This window comes from Diprion similis, chromosome 12 (genome assembly GCF_021155765.1).
Source record: "Diprion similis isolate iyDipSimi1 chromosome 12, iyDipSimi1.1, whole genome shotgun sequence".
Classification (NCBI taxonomy): Eukaryota; Metazoa; Arthropoda; class Insecta; order Hymenoptera; family Diprionidae; genus Diprion; species Diprion similis.
Window position 1 is genome coordinate 14,382,989 of NC_060116.1, and position 16,220 is coordinate 14,399,208.

At 33.9% G+C, this 16,220-nt stretch overlaps 1 protein-coding gene across 3 annotated transcripts in view; it reads left to right on the top strand.

Moving 5' to 3' along the window:
• Positions 1-7,185, top strand: part of LOC124413477 (cytoplasmic polyadenylation element-binding protein 2-like) — a 129,110-nt gene extending 121,925 nt beyond the window's left edge. For all 3 annotated transcript variants that reach the window (XM_046894067.1, XM_046894068.1, XM_046894066.1), the window contains 5 exons: positions 3,349-3,606; positions 4,608-4,720; positions 4,899-5,291; positions 6,160-6,270; positions 6,479-7,185. In XM_046894067.1, coding sequence (XP_046750023.1) covers positions 3,349-3,606; positions 4,608-4,720; positions 4,899-5,291; positions 6,160-6,270; positions 6,479-6,595 — 992 coding nt within the window. In that variant the 3' untranslated portion in view covers positions 6,596-7,185. The remainder of the gene's footprint in view (positions 1-3,348; positions 3,607-4,607; positions 4,721-4,898; positions 5,292-6,159; positions 6,271-6,478) is intronic.
• The last annotated feature ends 9,035 nt before the right edge of the window (positions 7,186-16,220 follow it).

Consider the following 16,220-nt stretch of genomic DNA (forward strand, 5'->3'; position numbering starts at 1 on the left):
TGCTCTCATCAACATCCGGTCACTGCATACAGCTCGTATGATCTGTTGCCCCGGATTTGAGCTACGAAATGCTTTTTTTTTTTTATTGTCTCTTATTTTCTTTTCGCTCTAAATTCATACGATAATCATCGCCATCGATCAACGATCGATGGATTTATCTTGCGACGCGATTCCTCGAAGCTATAGATTGGGAGAAGAAAAAAAATGGAGACTTGCGCGAAACTCGAAACATTTTTTGCCGGGTAATATAAGAGACTTCTATATGGATATGTTCGAAACGAGAAAGTTTTCCCACGGGAAGGTCGAAGAATATGCTTTAACTTACCGTGATATGGAGTGTGCCCATAAATATGCGTGCTGAAATGCCGATTTCCCTAGCTAGACCTACTAATAATCAGCATCTGAATTCGTTTGTGCATTTTTTTTAACAAATGATGGTAAACCTTCTCTCGGGTATCACGTGGGGCACCTATATACACAACTCGCTTCTACATCTGAGCCTAATATATTTTCCGATAATGGGTCTTACAATTAGACGAACTGACAATATATAGATATAACAGGCGTTCATTTGATCTGTCGCCAGATTTTGGTAGCTCGGTTTCTTCGCGCGTAAAGTAAAAAGAAGAAGAAGAAGAAGATGTCATACACATCACAGTGAGGCTATCCGTGAATATTTGCTGTCTCGTTTCTTTAACGCGATCCATCGACGCGTTGTATTTAAACAGTGAAAGTTTCATTCGGTTTACGTATATCAGTGTCGACTAACTGCTGATGCCGATGCCGATGCTTGAACTCGTTTAAACACTGTGACAAGGAACAAAAGTTCTATAGTAGGTAGTCATGTTTTGTTCTGATACTTGTGCAAGTACGTAGGTATACATATATGTATACACATATGTCACATTATATGACAATTCTAAAGTAGCCTTTTGCTCTATACCTAACGAAAAGAAAACTAACTCATAACTACCAATTGCGATCGCGACGACTACATCAGCTTGCACAGTAACGCACGCGTCGCATATACTCTATACATATATATCTATATATATATAGATATGTAATGCAGAAGCCGCTAAAACGAGCAGCAGAGAGGTGGAGGAGAGTCGGGCGAGAATTCTACACGAAGGATGTCCTCAATAGCCAATAACCATCGTTAACCGCTAACTAGCCATGTTATAGACGCTAATCTGTACCTACATCGATTCGACGGATGAAGCACACTCACGTCGCACATCCTGCGCATTGGTAGAACCAATGAAGGATAGAGTATAGAACGAAGAGGGTCCAAACAAACGGACGAAAAAGAAAACGAATTAAATTTCACATCTTCGATGACATATTTTGCCAAATTATTATTCCGATGATAATATTGCGCACTTTGTCTTAAATTGAAAAACAAATAGACATACGAGTTAGGAAACGGAGACGAAATTTTTAGCCGAGCTTCAGGATTTTTACCGTAACATCTGATAGGCGAGACGTCTAGTATAGATATATAATGTGTAACAGGAGCATGTCGTGCTCACGATAAGATCAATATGTCTGGGATCCCCGCATCTCTAGATCGATAAACTCTGATAAATTTAAACATGAGGGCCTCCGGGCTGCAGTTTCTTGAACTGAATTCTATACTACAATCCAGTCTATATACTGATATTCAACAATTACAGCTTCGAGCTATAATAGGTGCATTACAGTCGTAATCCACGATCGAGTCTACGATTAGGACTTTACGCCACTTTCTACTGTCTGGCTGTCGTCTACACGCTTATCGATAATTTTCTACCTTATAAATGTGTTTATGATTGTTATTAATAAAGAAAAATTAAGTGCGCGAGGTAACGAAACTTTGGATACATTATTTTATTTACCTATAGTTATATCAATTTTCACTCGAGTCAACGAAGTTTACGTTTTGTTGACAAGTTTTTCTTTGATTTCAATAAAATCTGTGATTCAATATCACTGTATCTATTAATTATCATTGTGGTAGAGTACGTTCCTGTGTATATACTGAATATAACTTAAAATTTATATAACTTTGGTACTCAATTTCTCGAATTCAGAACGTTAAATCCGATATTTTGTTTTTAATACTATTTTTCAACTGTACTGAACTCTCCTTTTTTACGAACGTTTCTAGCTGTATTATATATATGTTAAAATCTTGTATTGCGCAACACAGTTGCGGCATGTATTATAGATATTCAAGAATAACAAAAGGAAGAGGAAATTCCTTCTCAACAATATATAATATGGTGACGAATAAACTGCGAGTTAAAATTATATCTTGAACTAAATAATGTTATTATTTTTCGCTACTTGTTTTTCTGTATACGAAAATATAATATCGTATATCGTTTACACATTTCCGATTCTACCGTTGCATTATACATATATTAAAACACGTGTACTTATATTATATGTATAACAGTGCTTGAAAATATGCGGAAAAAGATCGTATATACAGTAAGGAAAAATTGTGTCGGTATATGTTTTGTCCCTTTGGGTTCACTGACCCCTCAAGTTCCCCATCGATAGTCTCAGCGCTGCTTTGCCGCATCGGCGTTGTTCTTTTTGTTCCCCCGAAAGGAGAAGCAAAGAAAAAAGAAATAAATAAATACGAAAAACGAAAAAATCCACGCCGTACACCGCATTCCTACTTTCCCATGCAAATCGGATTAGAAGGAGCGTTACGGGAGGAAAAAAAAAAGAAAGAAAAATCCTGGATAAAATATTCGTTCGAGGTTATATGTTATATATATATATATCATACGTAGTAACGCACCTTAAGGAGAATATCTGACAAGATCAGGGAAGAAAAAAAAGAAGAAGAAGAAGAAAATAAAAATTGAGGGTGTAAAAACATGACTGATTAATCGCTGAGGGCGTTTGTTTCCTTCTGCATACATATATGTATACCTATATCGTACTGTGTAGCGAAAAGTCTGTTACCCTTAGCAACGGTAAAACTAAACCGCAGCAGTGCAACCGGTTTGATATAACGATCTAGATTATATTGTATTGTATATTCGTTGAGAAGGGAAAAGTATCATCGCGTATAAAAATACCTCGACGTAATTATTACCCGGTTTTCGTACAAACTGCATACGACTCGTCGTCGAATATTCGTTTTCGATTTATCATACATACGTGCATATATTAAGTAATACACAGGGAATACGATATACGAGTTTTACGTTGTGACCTTTTTACAAGCATGGCTACGTTCATCAGAAGAGCCAGATTTCCGATAAAACGGCGATACAGTGAGTCGATCGATCCGGTCCACCGAATCTCTTCATTTTAACCACAACCTTTTTCCGTTTCAACTGATTTCAGGCAAGTCGCCGTTTTTCCCAAGCCTCGAAGAACAGAGCGGCACTCTCCTCGAGGATCCGACAGCTGCTGGTCAACTCGACGGCGGCGTCGGCGTCGGCGTCGGGGTGAACGTCGGTGTCGGGGGTGGAATGACTGCCCCCCAGGTAGCTCCCCTCTCGTCACCGAGTCGCAGCAGCCCTCACAGCCAGGGAAGCGAAACCGGCGAACGATTCTCGCGGAAGGTCTTCGTCGGCGGTCTGCCGCCGGACATCGACGAAGGTTCGTTTAATCCTCGTGATTAGACTACGTTTTACAATATTAATCGTACAGCTCGGCTCTGATACTTTGTGAATTGTATCAGGGGTCGATGACCCGGGTGCGTTTGTTGTCCATCTCCATCTTGTTTCTTTCTTCACTTTTTGTGTAATTTATTTTCTCTTTTTTTTTTTTATCTAAAATATTTTTCTTATCTTTATTGAAGAGATGATTGAAAAATTCAAGATTAACGTCAATTTTATTTACACACGTTGCGGGGAATCAACCTGCCGAGAGAGAGAGAAAAAAAAAGTAATAAAAATTGGTGATGTTTGTTGTTGTTGTTCCTGTTGATCGGTGATATTCTGTATCATAAACGCATGTAACAGCTGATATTAAAGTAGACGCGTATGTATAAAGTTATTTTTTTGTATATATAATACATATACGTATGCGATAAGAGCGAGAACGAGTCGGAATGCGATTAGCTCGGCTCGTGCGGCGATAAGGCGATGAGGAAGAAGAAGAATGTTTTTGTAATGCGAACTTGGACAAGCAGTAATCAATCCGGGTTTATTTTGCACGATGATGCGTGGGTTACAAAGTTATATTTGTATGTCACTGCGGATAATATAAACGAGTAATCAAATTATTTCTGTACATCGTGTTTAACGGTATCCTACATAAATGCGTAAATTTTAGAAACCGATAAAAACTAAATTTCTTTGAATTTTTGAAATTTTTTTGATAACGAGGCATTTATTTTCCCCTTTTTTCTTATTTTGTCTCTTTTTATAGAAATTTTTTTTTAACAGCAACTTATTTTATTATTTTTTCTTTTCGTAGCAAAATTACGAGCTAAATTTTCAGTTTTGTTCATTTTTTCAAACGATTTTATCATTTCATCGAGTTATGTGTAGGGTTTTGTTATACTTAAATTTAACAATGTTTCTTTTGTATAATATATATTTATTACATGCAATATAATGAAAGGGAAACATTTTTCATTCTCGTATGTTCAACAGATGAAATCACAGCCAGCTTCCGTCGTTTCGGACCACTTGTCGTTGACTGGCCACACAAGGCGGAAAGCAAGTCGTATTTTCCTCCCAAGGGTTACGCCTTTCTGCTCTTCCAGGTATATAATTATTATACAGTAGAATTTATCCTCTTTCAAATCGATTGTAGATGATTTGTCGATGACAAAATCGTGCCTTGCAAATATCGTTACTACTAATTAACTTTTTTTTTTTTTTTTTTTCTTACTTCTTGTTGAAATTAATTTTTATTCATTCCCACGTCTCTCATCCCCGCAGGACGAATCCTCCGTGCAGCAGCTGATCGACGCGTGTATCCAGGACGACGACAAGCTCTACCTTTGCGTAAGCTCGCCAACGATCAAGGACAAGCCGGTTCAGATACGGCCTTGGCGTTTGAGCGACGCCGACTTCGTCCTGGACGCCTCGATGCCGCTCGACCCCAGGAAGACTGTCTTCGTCGGAGGCGTCCCGCGGCCCCTTAAGGCTGTCGAACTCGCGATGATCATGGATCGGCTTTATGGGGGCGTCTGCTACGCCGGAATCGACACCGACCCCGAGCTCAAGTACCCGAAGGGTGCCGGGAGGGTCGCCTTCAGCAATCAACAGAGCTACATCGCCGCAATATCCGCGCGATTCGTCCAGCTGCAGCACGGCGATATCGACAAAAGGGTGGGTCGTCACTCCTCGAGTCTGGGACGTGGAAGGATTAGAAAATAGAAGGCTTTTTTTTTTATAAAACGTGGTCATTTATTTTACTGCAGAATTTTTCAAATCACGAAGTCGAAATACAGGAATAGTTCATTTAAATTTACAAAAGAATGGTAAAATCTCGATGTTGCGACGTTTATATTTTATCATTTTTCCACATTTTCACCCTCGCCTGTCGTTGGTGTTTCACAATTTATTGATCTTTTTTTCCGGTGTTGATGGATTTGAAATTAAGAGTTGATAAAACAAAGTACGATATTTTTGTTTAATGTAGGATTCATCGAGGAGATATTCACTTTCATCATATTCGGTATAATTTATTTAGCTGTGCGAATCGTCTATTAATCGTCGATACGTATATTACTTTTTTCCCAATTAATCTATTTATGTACTTATCGAAAGCACGATCAATTGCTAGGGCTGATCGAATATTTTAAATTCCATTTTAATCAACTAGAAATATTTCAAACCACGTGAGACTTGGTGAAATCACGGGGCTTAAATCTCGTAGAATCGTATGAAATGACATGAAAATTTGTTAATTAAATTAATTAATCGATCGCTATAACTCGTCGATGTCGATAAATCTCTCGTAATTTTCAATTCCGATTTCAAATATCATCTGCTGACTTGATTTATCAAACTTTCTCACAATTGTTTCCTATCCTCTTCTAATTAAATATCAAGTCCGAGTAATATCAGATAACTTTGTAAAATTTTACATGATTTCACCAAGTTGCAAATTAATTACTGTATATTAAAAATTGTGTCAGTAATTTTCGAAGAGCTGTGGATAACCAATTGATCTTTATTCACGGTTTTTTCTTAGGTTGAAGTCAAGCCGTACGTTCTGGATGATCAGATGTGCGACGAGTGTCAGGGTCAGCGATGCGGAGGAAAATTCGCCCCGTTCTTCTGCGCCAACGTAACGTGTCTCCAGGTTAGCTTGAAAATCAGTTTTATCCTTTTCGATTTCTCTGAAATGACTGGAAAGAAAGGTTATTTTTAATTTTTTATTTAGGTCTCGTCGATAAAAATATACTGAAAAAGTTTTCCATTCCATTTTTATTTTATTTATTTATTTATTTTTTTTTTTTGCCTTGGCATGAAACGACGGAGTTCATAACGCTAATCGTTGTGTTTTCCAGTATTACTGCGAGCATTGTTGGGCAACGATTCACTCCCGCCCTGGACGGGAGTTCCACAAGCCGTTGGTGAAGGAGGGTGCCGACAGACCACGAGCGGTACCGTTCCGCTGGTGTTAACCCCAACTACGTTAAGAATAGTCGCCCCGCGGCTAATAATCTCGCGGCACTAGCTAATTAAAACTACAAACACCATATACACCCACACAGACATACACACATACACCATACATTACCTTATCAGAACCAAAAAAACGGGGGAAAGCCAACAACCGCAACCGCAATCGCAATCGCAATCGCAATTATTATTACTACGACCATCATGGTCAGGTTCGACAATTACCGTACTACGCGCTATAAACGTTGCGAGAACTGCAAACGCGGTTGTTACGAGAGTGAAATAGAAGAGAGGAAAACCACGGAACGGAAGGAAAAGAAAAAAGGGAAGAAAATTCGCACCGCTATATGGACAGCACATGGACAGTCGACGAGATCGTCGTCGTTCGTCGCAGAGAGGCTCGTCGAATCGAATTATAGGAAGACGAATTTAAACCGGAAAGAAGAAACAGTTGTCGAGACACGCCGATATTTTTCCGAACGTGTCTTCGTCCGATTCTTTTTCGGTAATTAATTATGCATACCCTTACGAATATTTAAAATGTAGAAAGAAAATTCTACGGAGGTGAGTGATAGAAATTGACGGAGGAGAATGAAAAGGTGGAGGACGCGTCGTTGGTTGATTAGAGAGTTTAGCGCAGCAGCTATACATACACACCTGCAGGAATTATTGACAGGTAAAAATGGTAACCTTCACCGGGGTTTTTGTCGGTCGATATATATATATATACACATGCAACTTGTTGTATATTTCGATGGCAAATAAACCATACCCTACGATATATCGTGTATCAACACAAAGCCATGTGTGTGGTGTATGTCTTCTTATATAATAATGATTGATTTATTATTATTATTATTATTATTATTATCATTATGAACCGTTTACTGCTCGCTGTTTACCGGGAAGTTCTTTTTTTCATTTTAATCAAGGGGCAGCTAGCGTTTTATAGACGGGGGAGGATGATTAGAACATACCTGTATGTACTATTCTACATATTATCACTATTATTATTATTATTATTATTATTATTATTACTATTATTTTTCTATTATTATCGTTAGTTATACTTGCGAAAAATGCGCGAGTGGTAATCAGAGTTGTTACAAAAACTCGTTTAAATTATGCAGCAGGATGCGTAAAATATTAAAATTAGGCATATTGAAGAGAAAAACAAGGGGAGAAAAAGAAAGAATAGTTTCGAGTGAAATTTACAATAACGCAATATTATAACGATAATAACGACAAGTTATTTATAGAAAGATTGAAAGAAGGCTATATACCATTACATGCTAATATCGCGTCGTAACTTTTCGCTCGTTCGCTTTAACCCTGTAATTTCAGCAATTATATCACACATTGCACATATTTTTTTGCAGTGATGTGTAACGTCACGGTTTGTTTGAAAAAAATAAAAATAAAAATTGAAAAGAAGAGGAAAAGAAGTAAAAAAAAGTTAAAAAAAAAAAAATCGTTATCCACGTTATAATTGTACGAACATTCGGAATACTCTCGCTCTCTCTTTGTATAAAGGAAAATTGCAAAAATGGAGAAAATAAGAAATTCTAAAGCGAATGAGAATATATTTCTCACTAGGCAAAGATGACTCGTCGTCGTCGTCGTCTCATAATTCGCGGTCACTCGACAAGCTGTTCTTTGAAATTCATGAATATTGTATATGTTTAAACGTGTGATCGAATTTCGAGATACAAGAGACAGAAGCCGTGAAACGCGAAAACGGACAACGAGCAATCAAAGTGAGAACCGAATGCGGAAACGAATGGACTGGCGAGAGAAAGGGGGGCAGGGAGAGAGAGAGAGAGAGAGAGAGAGAGAGAGAGAAGATGAAGAGAGTGAAAGAAACGGAGAATAACGTATTTATTTGATAAACCAGCAACTGCAGCTGAAATTTAGACAGGGATAAATAACGACGAAGATAACGAGACGAAAGAAAGATGTTGAAAGAAATAGCGAAGTCTAAATTAACTGAACTGAAATAAAAAGAGACAGAAAAGAATAAATAAATAAATAAATAAATAGAAGAGACAAAAAAAAAAAAAATCGAGAATGGTAAAAATCGTACCGAACGACGATTTTTACTGTCGAATAAATTAATTAAGAAAAAAAAGAAAAGAAAGATACAAAATAACTAGACAAATTTCATACATTATGTATATTACCAATATCGTTGCACGATGATATATATTAGAAAAAATGAAGAATTAGATTTTAATTAAAAAAAAAAAAAAAAAAAAAAAAAAAATTAAAAAATCTACGCTTCCCGTTGCTTATTAAACGCCAATATAATAACTTCGACGGCTGTCGAAAATGAGCAGCGTTACACAAATGACTTGACAGATACATATGTCTCGTGTACGAAACGGACTTGCAAGATGCTTATATAGGTAAAATACTGTTCATCGGAGACACGTTAGTCGATGTATGTTTTATAATAGGACAAAAATGAGGAGGTGACGATGGTTTCGTAAGAAAAAAAAAAAAAAAAAAAAAAAAAAGAAAAGAAAAAGAAAAAAACAACAATTAATAACAATGATAAACTTAAACGTAAAAATGAAAAATAAATAAAACAAAAAATATGTACACATACAGATAATAGGCGAAATTTTTTTTAGATGATCGTGTTTGTTTTATTGTAAATTGTACAATTTCGCGGTAATAAAGAGTTTTCACGAGGACGAGGAAATAATCATAGTCGGGGAAATAAATATCGCGTTATTATTATGCGATAATAGATCTTCTGCCGATGCTTTTAACGTGACGAAATATAAATAGCCAAGCTCGACTTTCTTGCTATTCGTCTGCAGTTTCAACATTAATTCGCGATTCGCAGACGACGATAGTAGGAGGTATACATCGGTGTTGTTTGGTTGAATAGGTACGTTGAAAATTCGACATGTGAAACCGTGTTCGCGAGAAAGCCTGCGATTGTATTAAAATTTTTCAATTTTCCCTTCAAATGTCTTTTCACCCCCCCACCCCCTCCAATCTCGTTGCAGTACCTTTTTGTATATGTGTATACGTATACAGTATGCAATTGATAATAACATATAATAGAACAATTTCTCAACTCTATCTCATTATTACGTATATTATATATATATATATATATATATATACTAAATATAATAGACAAAAGGAAAAAGAAAATTAGTAAACGAAAATTGAAAACTTATATAAAGGAAAAAGCAAAAAAGGAAAAAAAAAAAAAAATTAAAACAAAAAAAAAAAATTTCATAAAAATAAAAATAAATAAACGAAGTGAATTACTTACCAACAAAACTTTTCTCTCGGTGTATACATAATCAAATAATGCAAGCGTAGTTCAAATTATTATTAAAATAAATAATGTAACAATAAAGATAATGTTAATGACGATATAATAGTAAGAATGATTATATTACAAACCATTCACTGAATATACAGGCGAGTTACCAAATATTATCGTACGCTATTATATCCTGTATTCTTACAATTAGTCTGTATCCATCCCTCAATTTTCCGCGATTGAGAAAGTCACATTATATGTAAATATACATAAATGCAGTGTGAAATGTCTGTATCTATGCATAGTTACATTAATTGTGTAACACAAAAAACGCGAGAAAAGACGAGAAGTCGGATTTACATTTCACCGTGAAAATATTTATTTTTTTCGTCTATTTTATGTAAATACGCATACAACTGCCTGTAAAGGACTCACCTTTAATATCCCTTGTAGAAATACTCGACCATCGTCATTCGCCATTCAACGCCGACGTATTTCTATCCTTAATTTTTGTGCCGAAAGTATAAATCGTGATTTTTTTATACCTGGCAAGTCGTAATTGGCTACATTTTTTCACGGGTACGGAATGTGTTTTTCTTTTTCTTCTGCTGTTTTTTTTTTTCTCTTGCTACTTACGGTACAATATTGAAGAAAATAATAGTAGTAATAATAATAATAATAACAACAATTATTATTAACGAAGCAAGTTACCAAAGCAATCGGCAGAGGATTTCATTGATTTAAGTGATATTCATAGGATAAAAATTTTTCTCCCACTTCTTATACCGAATCCCGACGTAATAACATTGCAGACGGAAGCGAGTAAAGGAGGTGGAGGAGAGGAGTGGAGAAGGTAGCAAAAAGTATAAACGGTTAAGTAAAAGAAAAAAATAAGAACAATGTGTAAATATACATATATATTCTAAATGAATTTGGTAAAATTTTAAACAAAAGGTATATATATAATATATATATATATATAGTTAGTGCAATTTTAACGCAAGCTTGACGTGAAATTAACGTATGCGTTGCACATGCGTACAATATTATTATATAAAAATTTGCGATTTAATTAAAAACCTTACGTTAAACGCAGCAACGGCTGGAAAGCGTGCGTATGAAAATTTATATAAATTACATACTATACATATAGATACATACAATACATGATACATAGGCGTGAATTCTTTTTCTTTCTCTCTCTCTCTCTCTCTCTCTCTCTCTTTCTCCCTCACAAACACAAACACACAGAAAGACACACAGAGTTTAATAAAATTGAACAATTGTAGATGTAAAGATTAGGTACCAATTTACCTATGAAATTGGACAAAAAAAAAAACCTTTTTTTTTTTATCTTCTAACGGTGTGGATAAAATATTCTATATCTATCTACATGTGCGTGTATGTATGTACAAAATTCACGAATAGGTTACACTTAACCACGTATATAGTAGTGCGTTCTATTCATTAGATGTATAGTATATCGAAAAGATAATGAAAGGAACATAAAAGATGTTTAAGAAAACAGTTTTGCGTCAAGCAGAAGATTTTCTAGTTAAATTTTTGTAATTTTCAAACGACATATACATACATATATATATATAATATATCATACATTTGTCAAACGCGTGTGCACTTTAAGGCGACACTAATTATACGGTATTTTAGTTTCACAGAGAGTGATAAGAAAAACATGGCGTACGCGTGGTATTTTCTATTCACCTAAAAAAAAAAAGACACACACACACACACACCAGCAAAATTGATATACATAATTAATTGTATATGAAGTAAATTAATTGATAGACAGAGAAGTGATAACTGCTATCATTATTATCATTATTATTGTTGTTGTTGTTATTGCTGATGTTGTTGTTGTTGTTGTTCTTGTTGTTATTATTATTATTATTATTATCTAATCTAGTTTTATTAAAAAGATGGTTGTGTGTGCATAGCTTCTTCATGTATTATAACTTTTCCCCGCGGTGTCACTCTCAACTTTTTTATATCTTTATATGTATACATATAGCGTGTTCTAGTTCAGTATGTGTGTAGGTATGTATGTACATCCATATCGTATGTAAATTTAATCATAGGTATTTCCGTATCCAATACAGTGGTATTATTTTTCAAAATTAGATACAATTATTATCACTAGATAAAGAACAGTTTGTATTTAATCGCACTAATTGATTTACATGCAATAGTAGTTCTACTACTCTACCTGGTTTTTTTTTTTTTTTTTTTTTCCAACTTTTCTCTTGATGCTTTTGCATTTTTTTTTTTTTTTTCTTGTCAATTGTTTCGTTAATTTTGCTCGTAGAAAATGGTTGCGTTGGTTTCACAAACTCTGCAGCGTATGTACATGAAAATTTTATCATTCCTTCTCGGCATGTAATGCTATACTCGATCAAATTATTATCGTTTAGCTCTTCACCTTCTCGGACAAAAAGAGAAGGGAAAAAATTTTTGGTCTGTATTCCATCGGCATGATTGAACCCACCCAGCCGACTGTGCGTGATTTAAAAGCAAAAGAGGAATAAAATAAATATAATATATATGTATATGCGTATGTATGTAAAATACAGCGTGTGAAAATAATTATTAAAATTCATGAAAATGAAATTAAAAAATATTACCAATAGTGATAGTATATTAGATGTGATTTCACCTCCTTTCTAATATGTGTGATAAAGCATAATATGATAATTATAATACCAATAATAATAATAATAATAATAACAGTAACAATAATAATAATAATAATAAAAATAATAATGACAATTGTCATGGATATAAATACTAATATATAATAATATCGATGATTACATTTAATATATAAACCAACCTTAAAAGTATAATTGAATTATAGGTACTAATTGCACGAGAGAAAACAAAACAAAAAATATTAAAAAAAAAGAATAAAAAAAACAAAATAAAGAAATCACGGTAATTATAACAATGGTAATAACGATGATGACGATAATGATTGTAAAACATGCAAAGAGGAGGAAGAATTGAAACGTGGTAGTCATTTGAAATAGATTTTGTATTATCGAGTGTTGAAGAAGTGTTTTATACCGTTGTTATATTCTTGACTAAAAAAATCGGAAGAAAAATCCATGTCCTGATTTCTTGTTTCTGTATCGTGTTTTTATTAGTTCTCTGGTTAAATCTCGCGAGACCGAGAGTAGGAGGGAGAGAGAGAGGGAGGGCGAAGCAAATGTCACGGATTATAGGAAAATTTTCGTACCGCATGTAGTAGAAAAGGATAGAGGAAAAACAAGGTTGACGAAGGGATGGAAAAAGAGGTAGAAAGGGTGGGAGGAGGAATATTAGAAAATTTTTGTATATTGTAGAATAGTAGTTGTAACGTGTGTTATAGATATCGGCAATTATTATAATCGTTTAACCAAAGTGTAGGTGCTCGATATACCTCAACTTCAATCTCATCCTCAAACCCTGATCTTCGTCCTCTAATTGAATCCTTTATACCTGCCTACACACGTACCTATACATATACATATACATATACATATACATATACATATACTTCCTACGCTTATGATAATGGTAATAACAATAATGATGATAATGATAATAATGATGATGATGATGATGATGATGATAACGATGATGACGATGATGACGATGATGATGATGATGATGATGATGATGATGATGATGATGATGATGCACACCTTTTCAAACGAGAAAACTATACCTTACACCTATACCTATATCTATTGCAAATAATATATAATATATGAATATAATTATAATATATTTCGAGAAGAATATTATTATAAATGATTTTTATTTTTTTATATTTAATAATAATATTTTTTACTTACTATAATTAAATTAAATTAAATTAAATTAACTATGTCTATTGTACACGACACAACCACATACATACTATTTAGTCTAAAGAAAAAACTGCGAAAAAAGAAAACTTGAAAGAAAAAAAAAAATATCTTCTGCATAGCACCGTATTATTATTACTATTATTATTCTTTTTATTATTATTACTATTATTATTCTTTTTATTATTATTACTATTATTATTCTTTTTTTAATTATTATTATTATTATTATTATTATTATTAATATTACACAAATATCCCTTGTTGTTGATCAGCTTAGCTCGTGATTATTATTATCATTATTATTAATATTATATCGTAAACATTATTCTTGTAGACGATGGAAATTATTATACATACATTATGTATATATATATATATTTTTTTTTTCTAATTCATATTTGTAGATAAAAATTAAACATACATATAATATAAATATGAATACATCAAGAAACGGAATTTGCACAAGTCAGTCAGCGAATGAATTAATCTGTCAGATTATCGAAGACGCATTTTACTAGTTAATAATTAATTGCGCCCGTCGAGATATCTCAGGAGGCAACTGATCGTCATCGTGTATGTAATAATCCGTATAACGACGTTCGCCGGGAACATAAATAAATATACTTTACGTAGCGATCGTACGTAATACGATAAATAAAATAAACACATTCGAACGTTTGATTAATCGTCTTCTCCGCGTTTCTTCGGCAACGGTAGCAGACATCTGGAAATAATATCGCCGCGGGGGTTTCGAATCGTTTCTTTTTTCTTTCTTTCTATTTTTACTTACTTTTTTCTTTTACTTCGCTGTTACGAGAAATGGTATCAGAAAAAGAGAGAGAGAGAGAGAGAGAGAGAGAGAGAGAGAAAACACAGCAAGAACATAATATTATCACTTCCGAATCGTCTCGTGCAAATTGAATCAATTTATTACCCGCGTGATCGGATCAATTATGTTATTATCTCTGCTCTTTTTCTTTTTCTTTTTCTTTTCTTTTTTTGGCTTGGCCTTTTGATATTGAGAATGATTTGCGCGATGATTCACGGTCGTCTTTCTTACTACACTATCACTACTACTACTACTACTAGTATTATTATCACTATTATTATTATTATTATTATTATTATTACTATCATTACTACTAATATAATCATCGTTGTTGTTGTTGTTGTTGTTCTTGTTGTTGTTGTTTTTTTTTAATATAAAAAACTACTATTTATCGGTATATAGAGATCTCCAGATGTACCAAAGAGAGCGTGTAAAGGAACGAGTAGGTGCGGGAGGGTGGGAGAGGGAGGGATAGAGAGAGAGAGAGAGAGAGAGAGAGAATTAGGAAAATTTGTGTAGTTGGAAATTAATGTACGCGTGCATCAATTACGTACTACAGATAGAAAAAAATCACATCCCTCTCTCTTTCTTTCTGTCTTTTCTCTTTTGAATGGCTTCATACATTGTAGGCACACCATGTTTCTCTTTCTCCTTCTTTATTTCTTCCTCTCTCTACCTTTCTCGCTCTTCCTCTCACTCTGATCTTCATAAACATCCTAGAAAAATATAACGGCTAATAATAGTAATACTATCAATAATGATGATAATAATAATGATAATTGTAATAATGATAATGATGATGATGATAGTAGTAATAGTAGTAGTAGTACTAGTAGTAGTAGTAGTAGTAGTAAATGTAGTAACACAGTAGTCGTATTAGTGGTAATAATAACAATGATGATGACGATGATGGAAAATTTCCGCATTAGGTCGAGATTTAGGATATAAACAAGTGCTGTTTTTAGTCTAATTGTATCGAAATGAAGTAGATCGTTGAACTAAATGAATAAAATAAATAACTGAATAAATAATTAAACGAATGGATAAATAAATAAATAAATGAAAATTAATTTCTATTTCATCAGGGGTAGGGAGGATGCGAGATGATAAATTGAGACACAGTCAGCGGAAAACAAAAACCGACTACACAGAGACAGACAGCAAAAACTTATTGAATAAGTGAATGAATAAATTAAGAGATGAATAATAATAGTAATAATAATATTAATAGGATAATTTAAAGGTGGATATGTAGAGTGACGAATATAGGCTATACATATGTGTGTACATACATGATATGTGCAGAGTGTGGAGAAACGAAAAATCGTTAAGTCTGTATACATCTAGTGTGTGTGTGTGTGTGTGTATGTGTATGTATATACACACGCACGTACACACACACACACGTATGTGCATATGCATAGCTAAAAGTAAGATTTTAAAAAGTAGCTGGGAGTAGTGCAATGATATAACCACAATTTACGACGCCACAAAACAATATGGTAATGGAAAAATAATAATAATAAATAAAATTAAAAAAAGAAAAACAAAAAAAAAATAAAAATCAAAAAAAAAGTAACGGGGAGCTTGCGAGCCTGCGCGTACCTATACGGTTTACATACCTATATTAAATTACACGTGCA